The sequence below is a fragment of the Acinonyx jubatus genome, chromosome A3 (assembly GCF_027475565.1).
Source record: "Acinonyx jubatus isolate Ajub_Pintada_27869175 chromosome A3, VMU_Ajub_asm_v1.0, whole genome shotgun sequence".
NCBI lineage: Eukaryota > Metazoa > Chordata > Mammalia > Carnivora > Felidae > Acinonyx > Acinonyx jubatus.
In genome coordinates this window covers 135,794,957-135,820,290 of record NC_069388.1, presented here as the reverse complement: position 1 = coordinate 135,820,290, position 25,334 = coordinate 135,794,957, and the positions used below count along the sequence as shown (strand labels likewise).

Genomic DNA, 25,334 nt, shown 5'->3' with positions numbered 1-25,334 from the left:
GCCGCATTTCCTCGGCTTCCAGGAAGCAAGCCATTTCCGGCAGTGACCGTCAGCTTAGGAAGCTCTGCAACCCACCCCCGCGTTATCTGAGCCCAGGGCCCCTGGAAGCATCGCGGAGGCCGTCCCCGAGGCTGCGGCCGCTCCTGAGCGTCCAGAGCGGCACCGGGACCGCAGTGATCTCGCGGGGAAGCCAGCCTTCCCGCGCGCCCCCCGCGCCTGTGGATCCGCCCTGGAGGGTTCTCCCAGGAGGTCGTGTTTTCACAGATCCACGAGGCCGTTACTCCGTCAGGGGTCCTTGCTTAGTTTTTTCCACGGCACATTATCTTCGGAAACACGGACTCCTGGCCTCAAGCGCTGAAACACGGTTGTCAGACGGCGACGTTGGCTTCCCCGGACTTGCCAGCCAGAAGTGGGCAGGTACCGCCCCGCACGTCCTGGCTCCGGCTCGGCTGGGAGCTCGGTAGAGTGAGTGACGCACAAGCCAGGACCTGCGGCACGTGGACTGGCCTGGATCAGTGACACTCGGGCGCTAACACCAACGACAGAAGGGTCTTCTGTGGACTGGAAACCAACAGCGAGGGCTGGGTGTTAAATCACAGCAGGTGACTTCCCCACCAGCCGGCGTCTGGGTAGGCCTCGTGCTTGTGGGGGCACCCCGGGCACGCTCTGCTGGGGCCTCAGCGCCCCCCCAGGGGAGGGGCCTCTGAGCGCGCGCACACACACACACCTCTTGCACACACCTGATCGCACGCACACTTACACGTTCGCACTAGCATGCACACACTTGCTCATGCTTGCAAACGCACACCTACACACGTTTACGCTAGCACACACACGTGTACACAGATGTTTTGTTCACACTCATGCTTTTACACACCCACTTGCTCACACGCCGATGCATACACGGTAGTGCACGTTCGCACGTTCACACTTGCATGCACATACTTGCTAATGCTTGTGCGCCCCCCGTGCCCACACCTGCTCTCATGCTTGTGCTCACACTTGTGCACTTACGCACCTCCGTGGTTTCTCACACTCATGCTTGCACACACTTGCTCATGCTTGTGCTCACACTTGGACACACATTCATGCACCGGCTTGGTTTCTCACACTCGTGCTTGCATGCACACTCATGTGCTTACTTGCACTCACTGACACACTTGTGCCTGCTTATACACGTGTGCACACACGGCACTGGAAACAGCACAGCCCTGCTGTGGGCAGCAGGGGCCCCAGGAAGGGATGGCAGGTGCTGTGAGGCTGCTTGTGAGCACCACACCTTCAGTAAAATTTGTCTGAATGGGTTTTCCTTGAAAGGGCCCGACTGGAAAGGTTTCCACTCTTTTCCTGCTAAGCTGGAATTTTACCTGTCACCTGTCTCTATCACCATTCCAGTTAGCAAGCTAGTAACTGAGGATGTGGAGGAATGAAGCCTAAGCCAGGAGAAAAGTGCCTGCAGCCAACATTTCCTGCCGGCCGTGCGCTGGGACTCAGGAACAGCACAGTGCCCGTCACGGAGCCTGCTCCGCAGACGTCACAGAGATCACGGCTGTCCTGGAGAGCCTGGCTTTGCTGGGGGACCCGAGAGGGGCCAAGGGCTGTGTCCTGGGCGACTGGCCCTGCCTCTTACGGACGAACAGGGGTCCCGTTAGGGTCCCAGCGGGCCGGCGTGGGGAGCACAGCAGGGGGTGCAGAGATGGTCAGGCCCTACCCGGTCCCCCAGGGCAGCGTGAAGGGCGCTCCCGACACAGTGAGAGAGGGCAGCTGCTGGGGTGCACGGCCAAGCACCGTGGCCAGCGGAGCCTGCTGAGTGCCCCACGTACACCTCCCTGGTGCGCCCAGAGACTCCCCGCACCACATTCCAGCGCTCTCCCCAGCGAGCCTGCCCTGGGTCTCGTGCTCGCTCTCAGCTAAGTTGTTTGGTGGGGGTTTCTGTTTAAACATAAGAACTTTTCCTCAACTTTTAGCATAGAAAACGTTTAAGAGATGCTATTAATAAATGTGGTTTAGGGGCACATGGGTGGCCAAGTCAGTTAAGTGTCCAACTTCGGCTCAGGTCACAATCTCACAGTTCATGGGTTTGAGCCCCGCGTCGGGCTCTGTGCTGACAGCTCGGAGCCTGGAGCCTGTTTTGGATTCTGTGTCTTCCTCTCTCTCTCTGCTCCTCCCTCACTCACACTCTATCTCTCTCTCTCTCTCTCAAAAACAAACATTTAAAAAATTAAATGAAAAATAAATAAATTTGGTTTATGTCATCGGCAGTGATGACAAGGTGAAATTCACCAACTCACTTAATTTTGCCAAGAAAGAAAGCGAGAGTCCAGGTGAATTGCTAATTGCTATTTAGAAACTGGAAGCAGGACGGACCTCAGCCCCTGAGGGAGAGGCAGGCATTTGCCGAGTCTGGTCACGAACAAAACTCGGGGTCCCGTCCGCCACGTGGTCAGGCAGGCTTGCACCCACCTCCCAGGCCCAGCACTGGGTTTCCGCATCCTCCCGGCTCGTGGGTCGACGTGCCCTATCTTCACATGTGAGTCTACAGGCACTTGAGCTTCTAATTTCGTAAAACGGTGATCTTCCTAACCCAAAATGCTCTTTCGGGTTCTGTCCCCGTAGGATTACGTGCTGGCTGTGGACGCCTATCGCTCAGTCATCCAGTATTACCCCGAGCAGGAGCCCCAGCTACTGAGTGGTATCGGCCGGATCTTCCTACAGGTACGGGCTACCCCCTCCCCGCCCCCTGCCGGGCACCTGAGCTACAGGGGGTGTGGGCCCTGCAGGGGCGGCCTGGGACTCAGTGGTAATTCCGTCTTTAGGAAACAGACAGAAAACGTTTTGTGTCAGGTGTCTGTTAAAAGGTTGAGTTTTTCACAGTAGCTCCGTTTTGATGGTATTAAGTCCCGTTGGCTTTGACGTGATTAGGACGCACATTGCTAAATGTGAATCTACAGGTTTTCGTGGGCAAGGCACTGAAACAGATTATTTTAGAAATCGTGCTGTGGCAGTAGGAAAAGGGTTGATAAAACCATCAAGAGTGTTCTTTCAGCTTGGCCGATACTAGCGTAACTTGCTGGTATCTTGCTGGAAAGGGCACCTGAATGTGTGTGGAGGCACAAAGGACACATCTGGAAGCAGCGGTCCAGCAGTGCACGAGGGGAGGGACGACACCCTCTCGCCAAGAGCATCGCTGATCCGGGATGACCTTTCCTGGACCCCTTGGCGACGGAGTGATGAGTGCCCTCCTCGCTCCTGTCTCTCCCAGGACGGCCATCCCACCCTTGTGGGCTGAGCCCAGGCGGCCTCTGCCCCCCTCCCACCCTCGGGGCGCAGGGCTTTCAGCCATAACACCCCGGAGCAAAGTCGGAGAAGGGTCAGAAGTCCATCGAGCACCACTCGCCCTGAGCAGGCGCCACGCCCAGCCAGCCCCTCTGTGGGTACTGCCGGCCACTTTACAGATTAGCAAACTGAAGCTTCCCTGTGGTTGAGTCAGCCGCCCGAGGTCCCAGAGATCCGGCGGACAGAGTCTCTGTGAGCCCAGAGCTCAGGTGGTTTTCACCGAAGGTGGGTCCTGTCCACCCCCGTCCTCACTCCACGCACACACGCGTGCACACCCCCGTCCTCACTCCACGTACACACACGCACCTCTCTCCTCCTCCCACAAGCCCCACTGCTCCTGGGGAGCACAGACGGGTTGCAGGGACAGCCTGACAGCGAAGGCCAGCCGTGGTCTCGGAGTCCTTCCCAGGGCACTCAGGGGCCTCTGTTGTGGGGCCGTTAAGGGCGACCCTCGCTAAACCGGATGCTGAGGAACGCACACCGTAGAGGCTGGAGGACCCAGCTTTCTGTCTGTTCTTGGTGCTTAGCTAGCAGGTGAGCCCAGGCAAGCCGCCGAACTGAGCCGCATTGTCTCTGTACGCCGTGGATGCTCGTTAGTGTCCTTTGGGGTCACTGAGCAGACAAAGCAGGACCGTCCGTGTAAGAACGCGGTGCCGTGGCTCAGCCACTAGAGTGCGTGACTCTCAATCCCGGGGTTGTGAGTTTGAGCCCCGCGCCGGGTGTAAAGTTTACCCTAAAGAAATAAAACCTTTAAAAACAACAAGAAAAAAAGAATACAGTGCTGTGCCTGGGATCCTGCTGATTATCGAAATGAAATATCCTGCGTCTGCTCTAATTCCTCACCACTCAGGACAGTCTTCATTTCTGAGTCATAATTTACGTAATTTAAGGACTCCACGCCTGACATCGTTTACGACTCCTGAGATACGAAAGCACATCCTCCTGTGGGAGTCACGGGAGTGACAGGACTGAGGCCCGGATCTCAGAACGGATAGGACCAAAGCCGTGGGGACGCGGTGAGACTGCCCTGTAGACGTTTCCGGCCCGGCTCCGAGAGAGTCCAGCGTCACCAGGGGAGGCGGTGAGCGGTGTGGGGAAAGCTCTTGGTGTCCCCCGTTCTCAGGGCTGGGGAGGTGACTGCTGGTCAGGAACCCTCCCCCCCCCAGTGTGAAGACAGGCCACAGGAAGCTGGTTGACTGGACTCACCGAAGTCCCCACCACGTGGCCGGGAGACCTTGTCACCTCGGACTATTTATCAAACGCCTGTCACTGATACTTCCGTTGCTGAAGAACAACGGTGTGAACTTTGGTTTTGTAAAGGAAATCGAGATGGCAGGACTCACCGTTGATGACACGTTCCCATCGGAGCTGCTCAAAGGTGGCCTTGCTCGGTGGACAGGTCATCTGTTACCGCATCCGTGCGCCGAGCAGGAAAGGCAGGCACAGGTAAGGTCTTGGTCGGCGGGGTCAGCGTGCTGCCTGACGCGTCCGGATCTGAGAGGAGAGAGGACGGCCGCTGAGCGGGTCTCGTGCTCGGAGACCCGGGAGCCCTTTCGGAAGCTGAGGCTCCCGGTGGAACGTTGCTGTTCCGGGCCAGCGTGGTCGTGCGCCTCCCGTAGCCCGTCCTGTGATCTGCCAGTGTTGAGGTGCCGCGACAGCTTCCCGCCTGCTCTACGGGGAGTCCGTGCTGCACAGTCAGGGCTCACGGTACAGGTCTCCCTGGGAGAAACCACACGGTGGCTTGAATTCGTGGGGAGTTCTAGAGCTTTCCGGACCCCTGTGACAAAGAATGAGTCCTAGGGCCCGGTGGCCATGCCTCTTGGTCCTGACCTGCCCTGCACCCTCACCTGCTTCCTGACGCCCGTGCCCTGTACGGCAGGCGTGCTCGCTGCCGAGCTCTGGTTGCTTTACGGTCGCCCCAGCAGGCGCCCATCTGCACCCGGGTTCAGAAGCGGTACTGGGACCGGCCCCTCCTGACCCGGCCGCTGCCTGAGGGCCCCTGTCTCCGGTCTCTGCGTCCGGCCCCCCAGAGGGGCCCAGAGGCAGCGTGGGCACGTGCGAGTGGTGGCACTGCCCCGGCCTCCAGCCCCGGCTGGCTCCCATCCACCCCAGACCTTAGCCTCCTGAAATGCCGCTCCCTTCTGTCATCCTCGGTCAGAGCCCCTGCTGGCGCCTCATGGCTTACCTGTCGGGTAAGCTCACGCCTGAAGCCTGCGCTCAGGGCCCTCCCAGATTCGGCACTAACTCCTGCTTTGCAGCCTACTTTTCTCCCTGCTTGGGCTCCCTTTCCCTCTGCCTGCCTGTGCAGGTCTTGCCTGCCCTCTAAGGCACCGTGAAGTCACCTGGACCCCTCGATGAGCTCTCCCCTGACCTCTCTCCCAAGGCATCTTGGAGAATAAATGCACACGGCCCCAGAGCTGAGTGGGAGAAGACAGGCCACAGGAGCCAGCTCGGGGCCGTGTGGCTCCGAGCGGGTCATGTGACCTTGCTGGGCTTCGGTCCCCTCTGTGGGATAGCGAGTCGGGGATCTCAGCAGAGATCAGACTGTGCACGGAGCCTGGGACACGTGTGGTCTGCTGGGTTTCTGTGCCTCTCAGCCTCCCGCCGGCCTCGAGCAGTGGGGCACGCCTGACTCCCACCAACCGAAAGGCAGAGCCGCCCCAGAGAATGGCTAACCCCAGGATGTCGGGGTGGGGAGCTCCCTAGAGACGCTGACGCACACAGGCCGGGAGCCCACAAGCTGCCGGGGGACGTGCGCGCGACGCCTGGCCGCGTGGTCCGCGTTCCAGCCCCAGAGCCATCCTGCCGGCGTGTGTGCTCGTGTCTAACCTTACGCCTCAGCTCACATTAAGGACGTGTTTGGTGGGATGAGATGATGAAGACGGTCACCGGGGGCGGAGCCTGGCATGGTGTTCTGTTACGCGGCCCTGACCCGTAATAGTGCAGAAACAGGACATTTGGGGACCAGACGAGGTCTAGCCAAGTGGAACGAAGTTTCTGGAGAATACCACACAGCTGGGCGCTACACTGCCCTGTGTCTCACATGCTGCCCCGCCCCACCCTCTGTCGGGCCAGCAACAGCTAAGCCACAAAGGAAGGCACGTGGGCGGATACCCAGGGGCCAGACCGGTGCCACGTTGCATTAGGTCTCCTAACAGAATGTACGGTACTTGTGAGGAGCTACCCCCATTCTTTCCAAGAGGCTCGACCTCATGGCCGTTATGAGCAAACGGTTAGCTGTTCAGTTTGTGCGCTGATCACACAGATGGGATAAGTCCCACATAAGTCAGGTGGGAAGACCTGACTTAGACACACAGGTCAGGACAGAATGTTCTAGATGCAGTCTGTAGGGAGCAGGCCCTCTGGCCTCCCACCCACACACCAGGCGCCTGGGTCTGCCCCTTCTCGGCCCCTTCTTGCCCCCAGTCTTGCTGCACAGCCTCCTGAGAGCCCCCGCCATCCATGCAGAGGAGGTGAGCGGTTGTTCCGGGGGGAGGGTCAGGTGGAACGGGGGTCTCTGCTCCTGAAGGCACTGGGAGGGTGCAGACGCGATGGGAGGTGCTCTGTACTCTGAGGGACCCCTCCCACTGTCCACCGAAGGGCGGTGAAACACGTGCACACGCAGAGGAAGTGTGTATTCACACTTTACAGTGACTCCACACCAAGGCCCCCACTCCGTCCTTCTGGGCTGTGATCTGTCTCAGCGGCAGGAGAGGAAGGGGTGGAGGGGTCCTGGGTGCCGTCCCTCACGGCCGCAGACTGTGCCTTCTGTGCTTTGGTGACGTCCAGAGCCAAGGGCCCACGAGCTGCTCACGGGAGAGCCGGTGTCCACCACGCTGGCGCGGAGCCGGAAGGGGCCGGTGGCCAGGCAGGAACCTTCGGCGCAGAGCGCGGCGAATGCGGGCAGACCGGCCTCCACGGCAGCGCGCACGGGACTGGCGGCGAAGGCGATGCTGAGTCCTCCGACGCTGCGGCTCAGGGGCCTCCGGAGGTGGGGTGCGCCCAGTGTGCTCCGGGGGCAGCCACGCGGGTGGGAGTGGGGCGTGAAGGACGGTCGGGGGCTGTGGGGACAGGAGGCGCCTGCGGGGTGCAGGCTGCTTGTTCATCCTGCCTGGCTCGCAGCAGGGCAGAGGGAGCAGGAGCCAGGCTCAGGCTCAGGCTCAGGGCTGCACAGGGACTCGGGGGGGGGGGGGGGGGGGGACATTGCTGCGCAGAGGCTCTGGGGGCGGGGACGTCGCTGTGCGGGAGCACCTGCCGGAGGGAACCAGGACATAGCGGCAGCGGCGTGTCACCGTTACTGGCATGTGTGCACTAATCTGGGGGGTCAGCCCCTTCTGAAAATGGAGGTTTGAGAGGTTTTAAAGTGGGGGCGGGGGGGGTGCCTGGGTGGCTCAGCCGGTTGAGCATCCGACTTTGGTTTCAGCTCTGGTCACGATCTCCCCATTCGAGCCCCGCGTCGGGCTCTGTGCTGAGAGCGCGGAGCCTGCTTGGGATTCGCTTTCTGCCCCTCCCCCATTCAGTATGTGCGCTCTCAAAATATGTTTTAGGTATGAAAATATTTCCTATATATAAGCGTAAAGATTTGGGCTAAATGGTTTTTCTAGATGGATTTCCAGCCCGTGTTTCCGTAAGTAAAGTTGGTCGGAGTAAACAGGAAAAGCCCGTGGCTTTCAGCTGATACAAATCTCACGGCAGCAGGCGCCCTCCCGAGGCCGTTGCGGTGGCCCTGCTGGTGCCCAGCCGCTGGGACAAGGGGTTCTCACTGTCGCAAACTGGCGAGGCCCCCGGGGACCCCGCGCCTCCGCAGGGCCGCCTCTTGCCCAACTTGCAGGGTGGGAGGGAGCCCAGCCTGCTGTCCCGGCTGAGGCCAAGGAGAGGGAGAGAGGCCGCGAGCCCTGGTTTCTGCTGCAGAAATACACACGGGGTCCGTCCCTCCGAAGGACAACACCGGTGGGGGAGCCCCACACAGGCATGCTTCTCTCGGGCTCCGCTTCATGAGTGCGCGCGCGTGCACGAGCACTTCCCGGGCTCCGCGTTCACAAGTGTGTGCATGCACGAGCACTCCTCTTGGGCTCTGTGTTCACGAGTGTGCTTGTGCATGAGCACTTCTCTTGGGTTCCAGTGCACAAGTGTGCGTGCATGCACGAGCACTTCTCAGGCACCGTGTTCACAGGTGTGCGTGCGTGCACGAGCACTTCTCTCAGGCTCCAAAGTTCACAGGTGTGCGTGTGCATGAGCACTTCCCCGGCTCCGCGGTCACAAGCACGTGCATGAGCGCTTGGGCTCTGCGTTCACAAGTGTGCGCGCGTGCACGAGCACTTCTCAAAAGCGCTGGTATGTGTCGTCCATCTTCACAAAAGTGAGTTAGAAAGTTTCTTTCTTTCGCTGTCCTCTGGCAAATTTTGGATTATTTTGGAATTCTCTGTTCCTTGAAGGTTTGGATAATTCACCTAAGAAATGCTTGTGCCAAGCACTTGGTGTTTGTGGGCACTGACGCCGATCACTGTCCCTAATGTGTTACTGTTACAGGCCCCAGGGTTTTTCTGTCTCCGGGGTCCGTCTGGGCAATTTCAGGTGTCCCAGGAAGTCACCTGTCTGGTCCCTGCGTTCACGTACATTTGCACACAGTTCTGTAAACTGATGCCCTTTTGCAACACGAGCAGTTTCCTTTCTGTCCATAGTGACTTGTCATTTTACGTTTATAATTCTGTTTGCACTTTGTCTTGACTGGTTCCTCCACTTACTATCTGTTGTTTTCTCCAAATAAGTGGGTTGGGGTTATCGGGTCTGGGTTTATTTGCTTGCTGGATATCCTGCAAAAATTTCGATTGCCTTTTTTTATGCTTGATTTTTAAATCATTACCACATAGGTGTATCAAGTAAACCCGCCGTACGCCTTACATTTACACAGTGTGTCAAATATGTTTCAGTTAAAAATGGAGATAATCGATAGCATGGACGTGACCGATCGCGTGAGAGCTGAGTGTGTTGAAGCGCTTGGCTCGGCGCCCACCACACCTTGAAGGCTTGATAAACACGAGTAGCTACGGTAACTTCGGCGGAGTCAACATTACGGACACGGCGACGTGGTTCTCGTCAACGGGACTTTAGACAAAGCGAACACATTGTGAGGGACCAGACTTGCCAGCCGAGGGCGCAGACGGCGTTGAGCCCACAGGGACTCCGGCTCCTTGCGAGTCAGGTAGAGAGAAGTCTGGCACAGAGCTTCAAGCTGCGCGGGGCCCGAGGGGAAGCGACACATAAACGCCCTTGTGTCGTTTTCGCGGGTCGTTTTCTTCCTTCTCGTGTCGTTTTTTGGGCTTCTGTGGATTGATGTCAGTGACTGGGAGGGCTCTGAAGTTCTGTCCCCTTTGCAAACTATGCACTTAGCCGTGGGTTTCCTGGATGCTGGCAGAAGACGGGGCTCCCGGAAAAGAGACGAGGGCCATTTATTAAGGCAACACCAGTACATTCACGGGGTCATTTTTGTCACCAGACACCACGCCCATCTGTAGGTCTTCTTTGGAGGAATATATTTGCCCCATTTTTTTTAAATTTTTTTGATGTTTATGTATTTTGAGAGAGAAACAGAGTGTGAGTGGGAAAGGGGCAGAGAGAGAGGGAGACACAGAATCGAAGCAGTCTTCTGCCCATTTTGTAATTGCATTATTTGTTTTTTTGAGTGTTCAATTGTGTAAGTTCTTTGCATATTTTAGATACTAACCCTTTATCTGCTGTGTCTTTTACAAATACCTTTTCCCACTCATAGGTTGTCTTTTAGTTTTGTTGATTGTTTCCTTCACTTTGCAAGAGATTTTTATTTTGATGTAGTCCCAGGAGTTTGTTTTTCCTTTTGTTTCCCTTGCCTCAGGAGACGCGTCTAGAAAAAAGCTGCTGCGGCCAGTGTCAGATTACTACCTGTGCAATTTTCTAGGACTCTTATGGTGCCAGGTCTTTAACCCATTTTGAGTGTAGTTTTGAGTCTGGTGTAAGAAAGGGGTCCGTTTCATTCTTTTGCATTTGCTGTCCGGTTTTCCCAACACCATTTGTTGAAGAGACTGTCTTTTTCCCAGTGCATAGTTTTGCCTCCTTTGTCGTAGAGTAATTAGCCATATAACTATGGGTTTATTTCTGGGTTTTCTGTCCTGTTCCATTGATCTGTGTGGCTGTTCTTGTCCCAGTCCCATACTGTCTTGATGACGGCAGCTTGAAGTCTGGAATTGCGATGCCTCCAGCTTTGCTTTGATTTTTCAAGATCGCTTTGGCTACTCGGGTCTTTCGTAGTTCCATACACATTGTAGGATTGTTTGTTCTAGCTCTGTGAAAAATGCTGTTGGGATTTTGATAGGGATTGCATTAAATGTATAGATTGCTCAAGGAAGTACAGACATTTTAACAATGTTTATTCTAATTCATGAGTGAGGTATGCCTTTCCATTTCTTTGTGTTATTTTTATTTCATCAGTGTTTTCTAGTTTTCAGAATTATAGGTCTTTCTCCCCTTTGGTTAAGTTTATTCCTAGGTTTTTTTGTTTTTTTTTTATTACTTTTGGTGCAATTATAAATGGATTTTTTTTTAAGTAGGCTCCATGGCCAGTATGGGGCTTGAACTCACGACCCTGAGATCAAGAGTCTCATGTTTTACCAACAGAGTCGGCCAGGATTGTTTTCTTAATTTCTCTTTCTGCTGCTTCATTATTAGTGTATAGGAATGCAATATGCTTTTGTATCCTTCAACTTTACTGAATTCAGTTATCCGTTCTAGTACTTTTTTGGTGGAGTCTTTAGGGTTTTCTGTATATAGTATCCTGTCATCTGCAGGTAGTGGGAGTTTTACTTCCTACTTACCAATCTGGATGCCTTTTATTTCCATTTGTTTGCTGAGGCTAGGACTTCCATTACTATGTTGAATAACAGTAGTGAGAGTGGACATCCCTGCCTCATTCCTGACCTGGGGGGAAAAGCTCTCACTTTCCCCCATTGAGTGTGACGTTATAGCTGTGGGTTTTTCACACATGGTCTTTATTATATTGAGGAATGTTCCCTCTGAACCCGTTTTAAGGGTTTTTGTCATGAATGGATGTTGTTCTTTGTCAAATGCTTTGTATGCATCTACTGAAATGATCACAGGGTTTTTATCCTTTTTATATTGATGTGATGTCTCACGTTGATTGAACCACTGCCCGCACATCCCAGGGATAAATCCCACCTGATTGCGCTGAAGGATTTTTTTAATGTATTGTTGGATTTGGTTTCCTAGTATTTTATTGAGGATATTTTAGTGTATGTTCAGCAGAAATACTGGCCTGTAGCTCTCTTTTTTGGTGGTGTCTTCATCTAGTTTTGGTATCAGGGTAACGCTGGCCTCATAGAATGAATTTGGAAGTTTTCCATCTTTTTTTTTTTTGTTTTTTTTTTTTTTTTGGAATAGTTTGAGAAGAATGGGTATTAACTCTTCTTTAAATGTTTGCTAGAATTCACCTGTGAAGCCATCTGGTCCTGGACTTTTATTTTGTGTGGGTTTTTTGATTACCGATTTAGTTTCTTTGCTGGAAATTGGTCTGTTCACATTTTCTTTTTCTACCTGCTTTGGTTTTAGTAGTTTGTATGTTTCTAGGAATTTATCCATTTCTTCTCGGTTCTCCAGTTTGTTGGCATAGAATTTTTCATAACATGTCTTACAATTGTTTCTGTTCCTGTGCTGTTGGTGGTTATTTCTCCTCTGATATTTGTGATTTTGAATTTTTTTTTTCTTTTTTAATGAGTCTGGCTAGAGGTTTATCAATGTTGTTGATCTCTTCAAAGAACCAGCTCCTGGTTTCATTGATCTGTCCTGTTGGGTTTTTTAAGTTTCTGTATCGTTTATTTTTGCTCTAATCTTTACTATTTCCTTCCTTCTGGTTTGGGGTTTTGTTTATTCTTTTTATATACCTCTTTTAGGTGTAAGGCTAGGTGGTTTATTTGAGATAGTCCTCTGTTGCGCTAAACTTCCCTCTTAGAACAGCTTTTGCTGTATCCCAGAGGTTTTGGAGCTTTGTGATTTCATTTTCATTTGCTTCTATGTAATTTTTTATTTCTTTGATTTCTTGGTTGACCCACTCATTGTTCAGTAACATGTTATTTAATCTCCATGTGTTTGTGGTCTTTCCAGATTTTTTCTTGTGGTTGATCTCTCGTTTCGTAGCATCGTGGTCAGAAAGGACGCACAGTGTGACTTCGAACTCTTTGAATTTGTTGAGACTTGCTTTGTCGCCTAATATGTGATCTGTTCAGGAGGATGTTCTGTGTGCGCTTGAAAAGAATGTGTATTCTACTGTTGTAGGATAGAATGTTCTGAATATATCTGTTAGACCCATCTGGTCCAGTGTGTCATTCAAAGCCACCGTTTCCTTATTGATTCTGTTTGGATAATCTGTCCATTGACGTAAGTGAGGTGATAAAAGTCCCCTATTATTATCAGTTTCTTTTTGTTATTAACTGTTTTGTGTATTTGGTTGCTCCCATTTGGGGTGCACAAATATTTACTATCGTTATATGTTGTTGGATTGTCCTCTTTATTGTTTTTAATGTTCATTTATTTGAGAGAAAGAAGGGAGCATGGGTGGGGGAGGGGCAGAGAGAGACAGACTCCCAAGCAGGCTGTCCTCACGGAGCCCAACATGGGGCTCAGTCCCATGAACCGTGTATCATGACCTGAACCAAGATCAGGAGTCAGACACTCAACCGACTGAGCCACCCAAGCAGCCCCGTCTCCTTTATTATCACATAGTGTCCTTCTATGTCTCTTGTTACATTCTGTGTTAAAGCCTGTGTTGTCTTGTAGAAGCATTTCTGCCCTGGCTTTCTCTTAACACCCATCTTTATCAAGTGTTTCTCTGTCTACTCGCATTCAATCTTCAGGTGTCCTTAGGTCTGAGATGAGTCTCTTGTACGTAGCATATGGATAGGTCTTGTTTTTTTATTCATTCTGTCACCCTGTGCCTTTTCGGTGGAGCGTTTAGTCCACTTGCATTCAAGTAATTATTGACAGATATGTACTTATTGCCACTTGTTTGGTGGTTACGAAGTTTTTCTGTGATCCTTTCTTCTCTTGCTTTCTTTCATGATTTGTTGGCTTTCTTCAGTGATACACTCGGGTTCTTTTTATTCTCTGCGTATCTATTACTGGTTCTTGATTTGTGGTTCCCATTGGCTTCGTATATAACATCTTTTGCATACAGCAGTCTACGTTAAGTTGATGGTCGCTTAAGTTTGAGCCCTTTCTGCTCATTTCCCCACCGCCCCAGATTTGAGGCATGTGGTGTCACACTTTACGTCCTTTTATTTTGGGACTCCCTTGACTGAGTTTTACAGATATACTTATTTTTAGTGCTTCAGTGTTTCTTCCTTTTCATACTCTCACTTACGGTCTTCTTTCACTCAAAGGGTCCCCTTTAATGTTTCCCGCAGGGCTGCTTTAGTGGCCATGAGCCCTTCAGTTTTGTTTGCCTGGCAAGGTCTTCATCTCTCCTTCTGTTACATGCAGGGGCCGTGCTAACCTTCTCTCTGGTGTCCTGACTTTAGTACATGTGCTCCCAAAGCAAGCGCTGCTCTGAACGACGGCCTTGCGGGATGGAGAATTCCCGGCTGCACGTTTTCCCCTTCGGCACTTTGTATCGTGCCGCTCCCTTCTGGCGGGGATTTCTGCTGAAAAGTCCACCAGTAGCCTTACGGGGTTTCCCTCGTGTGTCACTGTCTTTTCTCTCGTGGCTTGTAACATGTTTCCTTTGTTGCTACTTTTTGCGTGGACCTCCTTGGGTTGATTTTGTTGGGAGCTCCGTGCGCCTCTTGGGAGGGATTTTTGTTTCCTTCCCCAAATTAGGGAAGTTTTCAGCTACTTCTTCAGGTAAATCTTCTGCCTTTTCTCTCTCCTCTTCTTCTGGGATGCCTGCAGTGCGAATGTTAGGATTCTTAATGGAGTCCCTGAGTTCCCTAAGTTCCCCCCCCCCATTTTGCACTTTCTCTTACTTGCTCAGTCTGATACTTTCCATCACCCCGTCCTCCGCATCGCTAACTCGCCCCTCGGCTTCCTCTAACCCGTTTATTCCATCTAGTGTATTTTGTATTTCGTGTATCGTGTTCTTCATCTCCGATTGGTTTTTCTGTGCCGAGGGTCTCCCTGATGTCCTCCACTCTTGCCTCACGTCCACGTCCAGCGAGTATCTTCGTGATCACTGAATTCTCTGGAAGGCACCGCCGGCCTCCAGCTTTCACTTGGGTCTCTTGCCGCAATTCTGCCCTTTCATTTGGGACATACCCTTCCCCTCGCTTTGCCTCACTGTGGGTGTGCGCGTGCGCGTTGGGAAAGTCTGCTACGTCTCTCGCTCTTGAAAGTGACAGGCAGGTTGCACGCTTTTAATGAAAGGCACTGATCTCTTCCACAGAGGAAGCGCAGCTGCTGTGGAGACCCGGCCGGCTGGGGCCACCCTGCAAAGCACCCACGGGCGGTGTGCACACCCGTCCTGTCGCGCGGGGGGAGGGGGATTGCGGTTTTAACACGGTGGGTGCTTCCTCCCGGGGAAGTCGGGCCACGCTGTTGGCAAGCCGGTCTCCGGGGCGAGGGGACCCGCGGCACCAGGACTGGGGCAGGGCAAGGTGTAAGGGTAGGTAGTGAGTGCAGGTGTCCTGGTGCGGGCGGGGGAGGGAGACGGCGCCTGCCCCCTCCTCTGCTCCTAGAGAAGTCCCTCGGGAACTCACTCTCCCTCCCTCACACCCCAGGCTTCTTTCAGGACGCTGCTTCTAATCTGGATCTCTGGGCTGTTTGCTGTGCTGTCCCTTTACGGGCAGGGACCCAGCTCTCTGTCACCCCATCACCCTCCTCTCCCAGAGCCCAAGCCCAAGCCCGCTGGTTTTCAAAGTTCCAGGCTTCAAGTCCTGCTGCTTGTAAGAACTCACGAAATTCGGCCCCTCTGATTTTCAGAGCCAGACACTCTGGGGATTTGTCTTCCCGGCTGGGCTCTCTGCTGTGATCGCCTTCTTCTCACCCATCTCTGTGCCCGTGGGGGCTTAGCTCCTGCCTCCTCTCTGCCCTCCTGCCCTCTCCCGTGTGGCCTCCTGCCTTCACCCCTGGTGTTTATTCTTCGGGCTTCGGATCGCCCTCTGGGTTGTCAGCAGTAACGTGCGTGTTTTCTAGGATCCGCAGTGGGAGACGAGCGTCGGTCCTCCCCTGCCGCCTCCCTGAAAACCGTCATTTGTTATTTTTACCTAATGCTATGCTAGGATTCACGTTTAAGACTTTTTAATAAGACTCGTACATTAACTTCATTTCTGACATAAACGTGTTGACGTTCCATCACGTCCTAAATGGGATTCGCTTTTACAAAAAGTAACGATCAGTGGTAACGATCAGTGATGGCGATCAGAGCTTTCCTGCCTAACCCATTGGGCAGCGGTCTGTGTGGCTGTACGTTTACTGGTTTTGTCACCTGACCTGACTCAGTAATTCTGTCAAAGCAGATTGGAGACATAAAAACAGCTGAGAAGTATTTTCAAGATGTGGAGAAAGTGACGCAGAAGTTGGACGGACCACAAGGCAAAATAATGGTTTTAATGAACAGGTAAAGCTCTCAAAACTACGTTTTCTCAAATGTCCCAGGAGTTCAAGGCTCCGCTTCCTGAAGCCCCTCTAGAGAACGTTCCTTATTCCTGTCCCCTTCCCAGCACTGAAACAGCAGTCAAGTGACAGGTTTTAAGATTTCTCCCCCGTTTTTCAAAGTACTGTTCATATTGCCCCTTCAACATCAATTTGCGTAACTGCTCGTTGTTCTCGGTCCCCTGGCTACTTGAATGCCTGTGTTTTGGTGTCTTCACATACCTGTGCGTGCATCTGGGGAGCCCCCCCTCCCCCCGCTTCTCCCCTCTTCCCAGTTAACTGCCTTACCTGTCGTTCACGTTCCAGAGCCTTCCTTCACCTCGGTCAGAATAACTTTGCAGAAGCCCACAGGTTCTTCACAGAAATCCTAAGGATTGAGCCGACAAACGCAGTGGTAAGATCCTAGAGGTCACAGGAGCTCGCGGCTGTGGGCCCGTCCTGAGCCGTCGGCCGGTGTCACGGTGGTTGGGAGAGGGTTTCGGGGGCCACCGGCTGGTGGCTGTGTCCGATCCCGTGCATGTGTCCCTCCCATCCAGGCCAACAACAACGCCGCCGTGTGTCTGCTCTACCTGGGCAGACTCAAAGACTCCCTGCGGCAGCTGGAGGCCATGGTCCAGCAGGACCCCACGCACTACCTGCACGAGAGCGTGCTCTTCAACCTGACCACCATGTACGAGCTGGAGTCCTCCCGCAGCGCGCAGAAGAAGCAGGCTCTGCTCGAGGCCGTCGCCAGCAAAGAAGGGGACAGCTTCAACACACAGTGCCTCAAGCTGGCGTAGGACGCTCGCCTTCTGGGGCCACGGGGCCCCTGTGCAGCACGTCCGCCGGAGCGGATACCCTGACCTGACCGCTGGCTCCGAGGACACCCCTTTCCCCGGGCCCGGGGGCGGGTCGTCTTCACCTGGAGCCACGGCCGGGCCCAGACCCTTGGGCGAGCGGTTTGTTAGACTCCAGGCAGCCGAGTGCCCGCGACTCTGCCATGGTTCATGAACGTGGTGTCCGGGAGGCGGGGTCCGTGTGAGGCACCACGTCCCTTTTATTCCCGGGAGCTGACCTGCTTCCGCTCTTCATTCTGACTGTCCGCAGAGGAACGCTGACCAACCACCCATTCTCTGTAACTCCTCCAGTCCAGGTGAGCATAAAGGCAGAGAAATACCAAACACACGGCCTCTCTCGTTCCCTCCTTTGCGGCCCAGAAGTAAACACGTCACTTGTCCTCATCTGATTCGTTTTCAGCCAACACCACACACCTTGGACAGGCCTGGCAGTGGGTGAAAGAAACCACCGTCTCTCTTCAGTGTTTTGTACGTCACAGGGAGCGGGACACGGGAGCTTCTGAGGGGAGAGCACTTGTGCGTACAAGCAGGCGGGCTGGGACGTGTGTCCTTGTGTGGTCTTTCGTCCCGAGGGTCGGGACACGTGTGCAGTATTTATGCATTATCGGGGAGGGAGTTTTCTCCTCTACCCTTCTAGGTTCTTCAGTTGGTCTAATAAACTGACACGAGACAGGTTAATGGGAGACAAGTTTGATCACGTACATACAGGGGCCCCATAAGAATATGAGACCCCAGGACGAGCCCAGCAGCGGAGGCTTCTGCCGTCCTGAGCGGAGGAGGGGGTGGAGGCCTGGGGCTTCACAGGACCGTAACGACAACGGATCTGTGGTCATGAGATGTTTGCCCTGCCGTGCGGATGGGTCATTCAGATAAAAGTTCATGGCCGGTAACAGTTCCCGCCAGGGGCTAGGCCTCCTGTCCAAACCCTTCCAAGAAGCGAGAGGCAAGTTTTTTCTTAAATCTGCTACATCCTGATGGTCTTTAGCTCAATTTAATCCACGTGCCAGAGCAGTGTATCTGGGGGTCGCATATCCTCTCCTGGCCTCGGTCCCACCTCTCAAACTTCTGGGCTGATGGACCACTCCGGGTCACTGAGCCAGCCTCCCAGTCCTGACGACGGGGCCGTTCAGTTAAGCAGCCGGCTCCGTTTCAGGAGGCTCCTGAGTTAGGTCTGGGGGCAAGTCATCAGATATTTAATAAGAGGCATTTCTGGGGAGACAAAAGAAAAATGAAGGTTAATTTGGGGAGCAGATCCGGTCTCGGTGAGTTCCGGAGGCAGCCAGGCGCACAGACGTCCAGATGCCCGGCTTGCGGCATCTTCGGGTGGGGTGGAACAGACAGTGGAAACGAGACAGACGGGCCTGGCCTGCAGGGAGGCTGTCTGGCGAGCTCTCCGAGTGGCCCGCACAGCAGCAGGCACGGCAGTTATCCACACGTGAGCTGTTGTGGTTTCTCTGAACTTTATGTGACGGTGTCCGGCTGTAACCTGCACGGCTTCAGGGAAAGAGCAGTTGTGGTTCTCAACGATTCCGAGTCAGAAGGACTGGTGGCGGGGAGGGGGTGAACTGGAAATGCCAGTTGCAGCCAAATATAGGAAGAAAATAGAAGAACTCGGGATCTAGTCCAGTTTATAGGTAAAAACAAAACCTCACAGGCCGTTGACGGCACTAGAATCTGCTGTCCACGAAGGCATATTACTGAAACAATTTCTCTCTACATTCACCCCCATATTCACAGCAAGACTAACTCTGTTTTCACAGTTTCAGTACCTTGGCCTTGTTATTTACATAACTGCAGAAGAAGAGTGCTCACCATACAGACTTTTAAGTCTGCTCTGCTCAGACTTTCCATAAGGAATCTCCCGTGAACTTTGAAACACTCTCCAGGCTGAGAAGCTGCGCTAAGGAGCCATCATCAGACTTTGCCTGCAATACATACAGATTTGGGTGAATTCCTCTCTTCTCAAGGTTCCAAACATTTCCTGAGATTCTTGGGCCTGCCAAGAAGCGACCTTCCCTCCTCACTGGGTCAGGCCGCCAGGAACCCTGTAAGCAAGGTCTTCATAGGCTCCATTAAGGTCAGCCTTAGTTCCTGAAAGCCGATCATCTCGGAGTCTTTACATCTCCCTCAAATAAGACCTTGTGGTCAGAGCCTGGTAGTACAACCAACATTCCCAATCATGTCCTGTTACAAGAACGGATTCCTAAATCACTCATTTGAGTGGCAGTACACTTGCACAAGAATACTAAGTTTGCAAATTCTGGAGAGGCCAAAGAGGGAGAAAAATGTTCACCTTTGTTCACAAAGCAATGTCTTAAATTGTTGATCCCATGAGAAAAGAGAAAGCTTTAAGTTTGGAAAAAGGTAAAGAACAGGCAGTGTTTCAAAGCAGAAGTCGTAAAATTATAGTTCTGAATCCATTTGGTTCCATCTAATACTTGTTCTGCTTGAATCCATTCCTCGTTATTAGTTCTAGAATTTCTCATCCCACTCACTTTCACGATGTCAGGTCCTACTTGTCAGTCCTTTCCATGACTCCTTGGAGGGAGGTGCCTTCGCAGGACACTGGCAGGGCACCAAAGTGCAACGACAAGACTCCCGATGTCAGAGATCCGACGGGAGTCCGTGACGCGGAACCGACAGAGCGACTTGATTATTTCTGAACGTAACATTCAGAAAGAACTGTGGTTATGACTGGTGATGCTATCCAGGATATTCTAGGTGTGTGGGGATCTCAGAACTTGCAGAACATTAGTATTTACCGACACAGTGGGTTATCATCATGTATTTCACATGCTTTCCATAGAATTTAACACGATCAAATAAGTCTAATTAGCAGAACATCATTCTTTGTATAAGTGAGAACAAACCTTTGGAGATGTTCAGGGACCCTCTGGAAATTCTCAAAACTTAGTTCGAGGTCAGTAAAGGCCTTATTTAGACTTCGATTTGGGTAAGTTTGTTGAAAATATCAACACGTTTGGACACTTGACTAAAGAGGGTCACAGACCATTGTGAGACAGTACTTAGTGGCTGATTTAGTCAAAGTGCCAGAAAACAAAGACCTGGTAAGGCTTTCTGGTGGGTTACTTGAAAAGTAAACTTTTATCAACTGTTGTCAACAGCAAACCTGAAGTTCAAGAAAACTTCGTTTTTCAGAGCAAAAACCAATTTTGTGCCACTTACTTTTCATATTAAAATTTAATTGTAATCTTAGCCAGCTTGGCCACACGTTAAAATTTCTCTCCAAAGCCTCCTTTTCCACAAACCTACAAGTTTCTTTGTCCTCGACAAAAGCACATCACCATTCCTCCGACCCTCCTTTTTACAAAATCACACTTTCCGTGCATACGGAGAGGTTTCCTTATTATTTCTAGTGGCTTCCATCATATTAGAATTTTTAAGCCCTAGAAACCCTTAATGTCTAGTGAAAGCCAACAAGCAATTGTGAACCGTCACAGGAGCATTCTCTAGATCATAAAACATACTCAGATTTTCCAATTTCTAGAGACACAGGCTTCCTCGTCGTGCAGTTTTGCTTAATGTGGAAAACATGTTTACTAATAGGCCCAAAGATCCGTTGGCTTCCTTTGGCGGGGGGGGGGGGGGGCGGGGGGGAGTGAAAGGAGATACCTGAGCTCAGCAGTTAGTTTCAGTCATGACCCAGATGCTCAAGGAATTTATCTTCTCATCTAACTTAGCAAAGCTTTAAGGTTCCGGGTTACCAAAATATCTGGGGAAACGACTTTGCAAGCTCACCCGAGAACTTCTTCATCCTAGTGTTGGGGGATCTTTTTTACCTCAAAACCCTGGTTTGCTGTCTCACTGCTTTGAAGAATGAAGAGGGGGACACAATAAAACGAGCAGCTGAGAAGCGTATCAGAGTATCAGATCAGAAAGGAAGCACAGCAGGAAAGCTCTCTGTACAGAGGGGGACGTCTGCAAGTGAATCCCCGGGAGCTCTAGGCAAGAGTCCTTGTTTTATAAGGTTCTGGTCGCCCTCCCCCTCCTTCCCCCTTGTCAGGTCCTACCCTTGTTGGCTTGGTAGCTCCGGGTGCTGGACTGTCCGCTCCCGATGGGCCCGACTCCATCGTGTGGGGGGCGGTCTATGGCCACACTTAAGTCTTTTGTCAAGTTCCTGAGGGAAACCGGAAGGGGAGTAGGTGGGCTCTGTCGCATTCTTAGGAACCTCACGCCCCAGGGCGTTCGCTGTGGTCAGCAGCTCCCAGCACTGTTCCCGAATACTTGTGCTTTTCCCACCCGGTGGCCTCAGGTCCTAACCTTTCCCTCTCTGCCTATGTACCCCTGTCTTTCCCTACCCCCCCTCTGAACACGTGACTCCCGACTACCATTAGGAACCCGGATGACCCCCCACCTTCACCGCTTCCCGAAGGGGAGCGGGAACAGGGGAATGGCAGTCAGGGCAGGCCCAGAGGTCCATCCGGAGGCGGACATGATGGGAGGGTGTTTGGAACGTCAGGGCTAGCGGAAGTTTCTTGGAGGTCTTATTCTCCTGGCGTGTGCAACAGCTTCTACAAATGACCTACAAACACAGTATTAGACGAGCAAGCAATAGTATTTCCAAATGCGATGCCTCCTAGGGAGGGGCTCACGCCAAGGGAAGACACGCACACGTAGCCATCCAGAGTCCCCGACGTGTCTGGTCCTATTGTTGTTGGCAATTTAACCATAGTTCTTCCTCCCTCCTCCATGTTTTTGGATCTTGTGTTATGGCTGATTAGAATGATTAAGCTCCTGAACCAGTTCATGGCTCTCCATCCGCTGGCCATCCAGTTTCCATGGGAACAACTCCATGAGGCAGAGTTTTACCTCAAGGGGAGACTGACCTTCGGCGTCCAGATTACTGTAAGTTCAGGCAACTGTTCATGTGTCCTGGGGCCAGTATCACCCTAGTCCCTCATCCAGTCGTAATGTACCTCCCAGCAAAGGAGGGGTGGCGGGGGAGCTCTCTGGCATTGTGAAAAAGAATGTGAAAAAACCAGGTCTCCCCACATGCACCCCGGTGGCGGAGAGAAAAATTTAGTCCTCAGTTTTCCGGAGACGCCTCTAGTCCTTACGTTGCGTTTGGACGCTCGGCCAGGAGCGGAAAGGACAGACCAGGTGGCTCCGCGGTCAAGAAGGAAATCAATCGGTTTTCCCTCTCTTCCCAGAGTTACCGAGGCTCTGAGCTTCCAACAGGTGGTAGGTTTGAGAGCCCTTTCGGGGACACGGTTAACCTGAGCCCTGGCGGATTGAGGGGCTTCAGCTTGTGTTGTCCCCTCTGAGGATATTCTCGTTGCCGGTGCCCTAACAGCCACATAAATGGCACTTGGCGCCAGGGCCTCGGGAAGTCTGGTCTGACATAGTACGTAAGGCCACGGCAAAGGCCTCGGTTGTGTTGTTTTTAAGCCTCCTTTCCGGTTCTTCATTCTCCTCTTTATCTTGCTTGTAACATACCCAATAGGCAGTTCGTAAGAGCTTCCAGGATCCTTCCGGGCCAACAGCCAATTTTTGTAGCTTCCATCGACTATCTGGGGCTGATTGAGTGAAAAATCTGCCCTTCAGAAACGTCTTGGCCTCAAGGTGTTAAGGAAGATAGCCGTATATTTAATGACACCCTCCCTTAACCTTTCCAGGAAGGCCACCAGGCTTTCACCCTGTGTCTTGAGATAGTGGCTAATTTAGCATAATTTAAGGGCTTAACCTTAGTTCTTAATCCTTCCAAAATACAGGCTTGGAAATGGTGACACCATTCCCCAATGGGATAGTCATAGTCCCAATTAGGATCTTGGGGGGCGGGGGGATGCCTGAGCCCCAGTAGGGAACTAAAAGTCCCCTATAGGACCCTCCAGTCCCATGGTAATTAACGAGTTGCTCGTCCCCATGTCTTCCAGCCACTGCCAGAACCCCATGCTTCTGTCTCAATAAGAGTCTGATTTCCTCTCTCTCTCAAAAATAAACATCAAAAGAAAATTTTTAAAAAAGAGTCTGATTCAACAGGGGCGCCTGGTAGCTCAGTCGGTTGAGCGTCCGACTTCAGCCCAGATCATGATCTCACAGTTTGTGGGTTCGAGCCCCATGTCGGGCTCTGTGCTGACAGCTCGGAGCCTGGAGCCTGCTTTGGATTCTGTGTCTCCCTCTCTCTCTGCCCTCCCCCACTCACACTCTGTCTCTCTCAAAAATAAACATTAAAAAAAACTTTTTTAAAGAGTCTGATTCAACAATAGCATCGTATCTTTCCACGTCAACTCATACCTACTGTAATGTTCTGAAAAGCCTCTATATACTTCTCTGGATCATCAGAAAACTTACCTAGATCTCCTTTTATCGGTCTTAAATCCCATAATGAAAAAAGTGCTGGCAATCTTACCATGGCCGTGCCTCCCTGCGTCCCCCTTCCCGCACCCCAGCTTCTTGTAGGGGACACGTGTCGGCCACGTTATGGGCAGGGCCTGGCTAAGGTGGGCGGCAGGGAGAAGCGTGTGTTTGTAAGTCTGGACGTTGAGGACCCGAGGAGGAGGAGACCGAGGTAGGAGACGTTCCTTCCTCTCTCTGGGTTTGCTGTGGGTACAGGCAGGGCCTTAGGTCCCTCCCTTCTTGGTCGTGAGCCCTCGGAAACGGCTGCCAACAGGCCAGGATCGACCTTACGTTGCTTACACGTACCTCATTTTTTTAAGGCCCCAAAACACTGGATGTAGGGGACGTCCTCCACTTCCCCTCACGTTTACAGAGTAAGTCCAGCTGGAGGATGACGTTACGACTGATACTTCCCTCTGGCGGCCAGGTTTCCTCCTCCGATTTGTACTGGGGCCAAGTCTCGGTGCAAAAGAAAAGGAGTCGCTTTCTCTTCAGGGTTTGTGGATCAAAGTCATCCCGCTTTTTCAGAATACATCCCAAAGGATTGGCCATCTGTAGGAAAAAAAGAGGAAAAGACGTCCCTGATCTCCATTTCCTACAGCGTGCCAGCAGAAGCCTCACCTCCTGACCCCGAGCTCTGGCTGGCCTGTCAGTCTGGCGAGGCGCCGGGAGCAGTCGCCCTTACCCAGGCTGTCCCCTGGTGGTCGAGGGACACGCTAGTGTCACTCTGGCCCAACAGTAATTCACGTGTCGATCACAATAAAATTGTTCCTCTTTACAAACATATTTCAAAAGGCTGGCAAAAGCCATTTTTTGTAAGGATAAAATTGGCCGTCGAAGGGGCCAGAAGGACCAGAGTCTGGGTCCGTTCCTTGCCTTGTTCGGCAGGGTCCACGGAAGTATGTTGCAGCCACGCGGGGGTCCACCCTAAGGTCTCCCCATCGGTACGAGTCGGCATACGCTGGGCGAAGGGCGGCCAGATGGCTCCGTGAGTCACGCGCACGCGCCCCTTCCTCTGCCTGGCAGAGACACCACGAACGTGGAGCAGTTGGAGGCCGGCAGCGAGGACCCCGCCTTCGTTTTCCCAGCCGTTGGATCAAAGCAGGGGCAATTTCAACCAAGGCTTGAGCAAAACAACTCAAAAGGGTGGGCCGTCCTGCCCTTTCGGTTAAAACCACAGTTCTTTTCCATGTTTCCCAAGACCGTGAAGTACGGGAAGGGGTCGGTATATCCAAACACAGCCTCCCACAGCCGATGCTAAACACCAATTAGAGACACAGAATGCGCAGAATACCCAAGCGGACGGTCAGGGATCGGGTTCTGCCAACGGCCCTCGGGCGTTCACCCAAGAGCAGCCCTGGTCAGGACCCTTCGGCTGTTTGGCCTCCCCAAGTCACATGCATCGGGGGTTCTTGTCAAAAGGAAATTGGGACTCCACCGAATTGACATTCCCAACTACACTGGGGGATCCTGGCTGTAATCCCCCCACCAGCCCAGGGCGGGCAGCGTGGTGGAAGAACCCTGGCCACATGGGGGTGGGGGAGGTTGGCCCACATTTCTGTCCAGCCAGATCCGGCCGCAAGCAGGATGCAGCCCACAGGGACGTGTGGCCAGATTTTGGAGCCCCCAACCTGGCCAAGCCCAGTTCTCGGGACACAAAATGAGCTTAGTGGGAATGTGCCACTTCTGCGGGTGCCTAACGGCTTCCAGGACGACGGTTCTGACACGAGACAGGTGTGGCAGAAGGTGGGGTGACAAACACTTCGGACTCTAAGAAGGGGGAACTGACACTAGACGTCAAGTTTAATTTTTACGTAATTTCTGTTCTTTCATCTAGTTAAGTGAGTCCCTGATGCCCCTAGACTTTTCATCTGCTTTTGAATTCGGTCTTTTCCGTAGACGCCAGCCAGCCCTTATTTAGGACAAGCGCTCTCTAAAACAAGTTTTTCTTTCAAATATGACCAACTCAAAGGATCATCATCTGGCCACTAACCAGTAGGGTGGAAGGTTCACCCCACAGTGATGCTGGTTAAGCCACAGAAAGGCTTCCCAGGTGGAGAGAAGACGCACACCCTCGAGGACACAAAATGTGCACTTAGCCTCGGCAAGCGAACACTCAGAGTAACCACAGGTGGTCAGAATGGTGTAAACCACGTGTCCAGCTTCCCGACAGGG

The 25,334-nt window shown here is 52.6% G+C and overlaps 1 protein-coding gene across 1 annotated transcript in view; it reads left to right on the top strand.

The window, feature by feature from the left end:
• Positions 1-17,126, top strand: part of TRAPPC12 (trafficking protein particle complex subunit 12) — an 81,366-nt gene extending 64,240 nt beyond the window's left edge. Inside the window, exons 9-12 of the mRNA XM_027077791.2 lie at positions 2,617-2,715; positions 15,831-15,931; positions 16,273-16,360; positions 16,503-17,126. Of these exons, the coding sequence (XP_026933592.1) occupies positions 2,617-2,715; positions 15,831-15,931; positions 16,273-16,360; positions 16,503-16,745 (531 nt within the window). The 3' untranslated portion in view covers positions 16,746-17,126. The remainder of the gene's footprint in view (positions 1-2,616; positions 2,716-15,830; positions 15,932-16,272; positions 16,361-16,502) is intronic.
• The last annotated feature ends 8,208 nt before the right edge of the window (positions 17,127-25,334 follow it).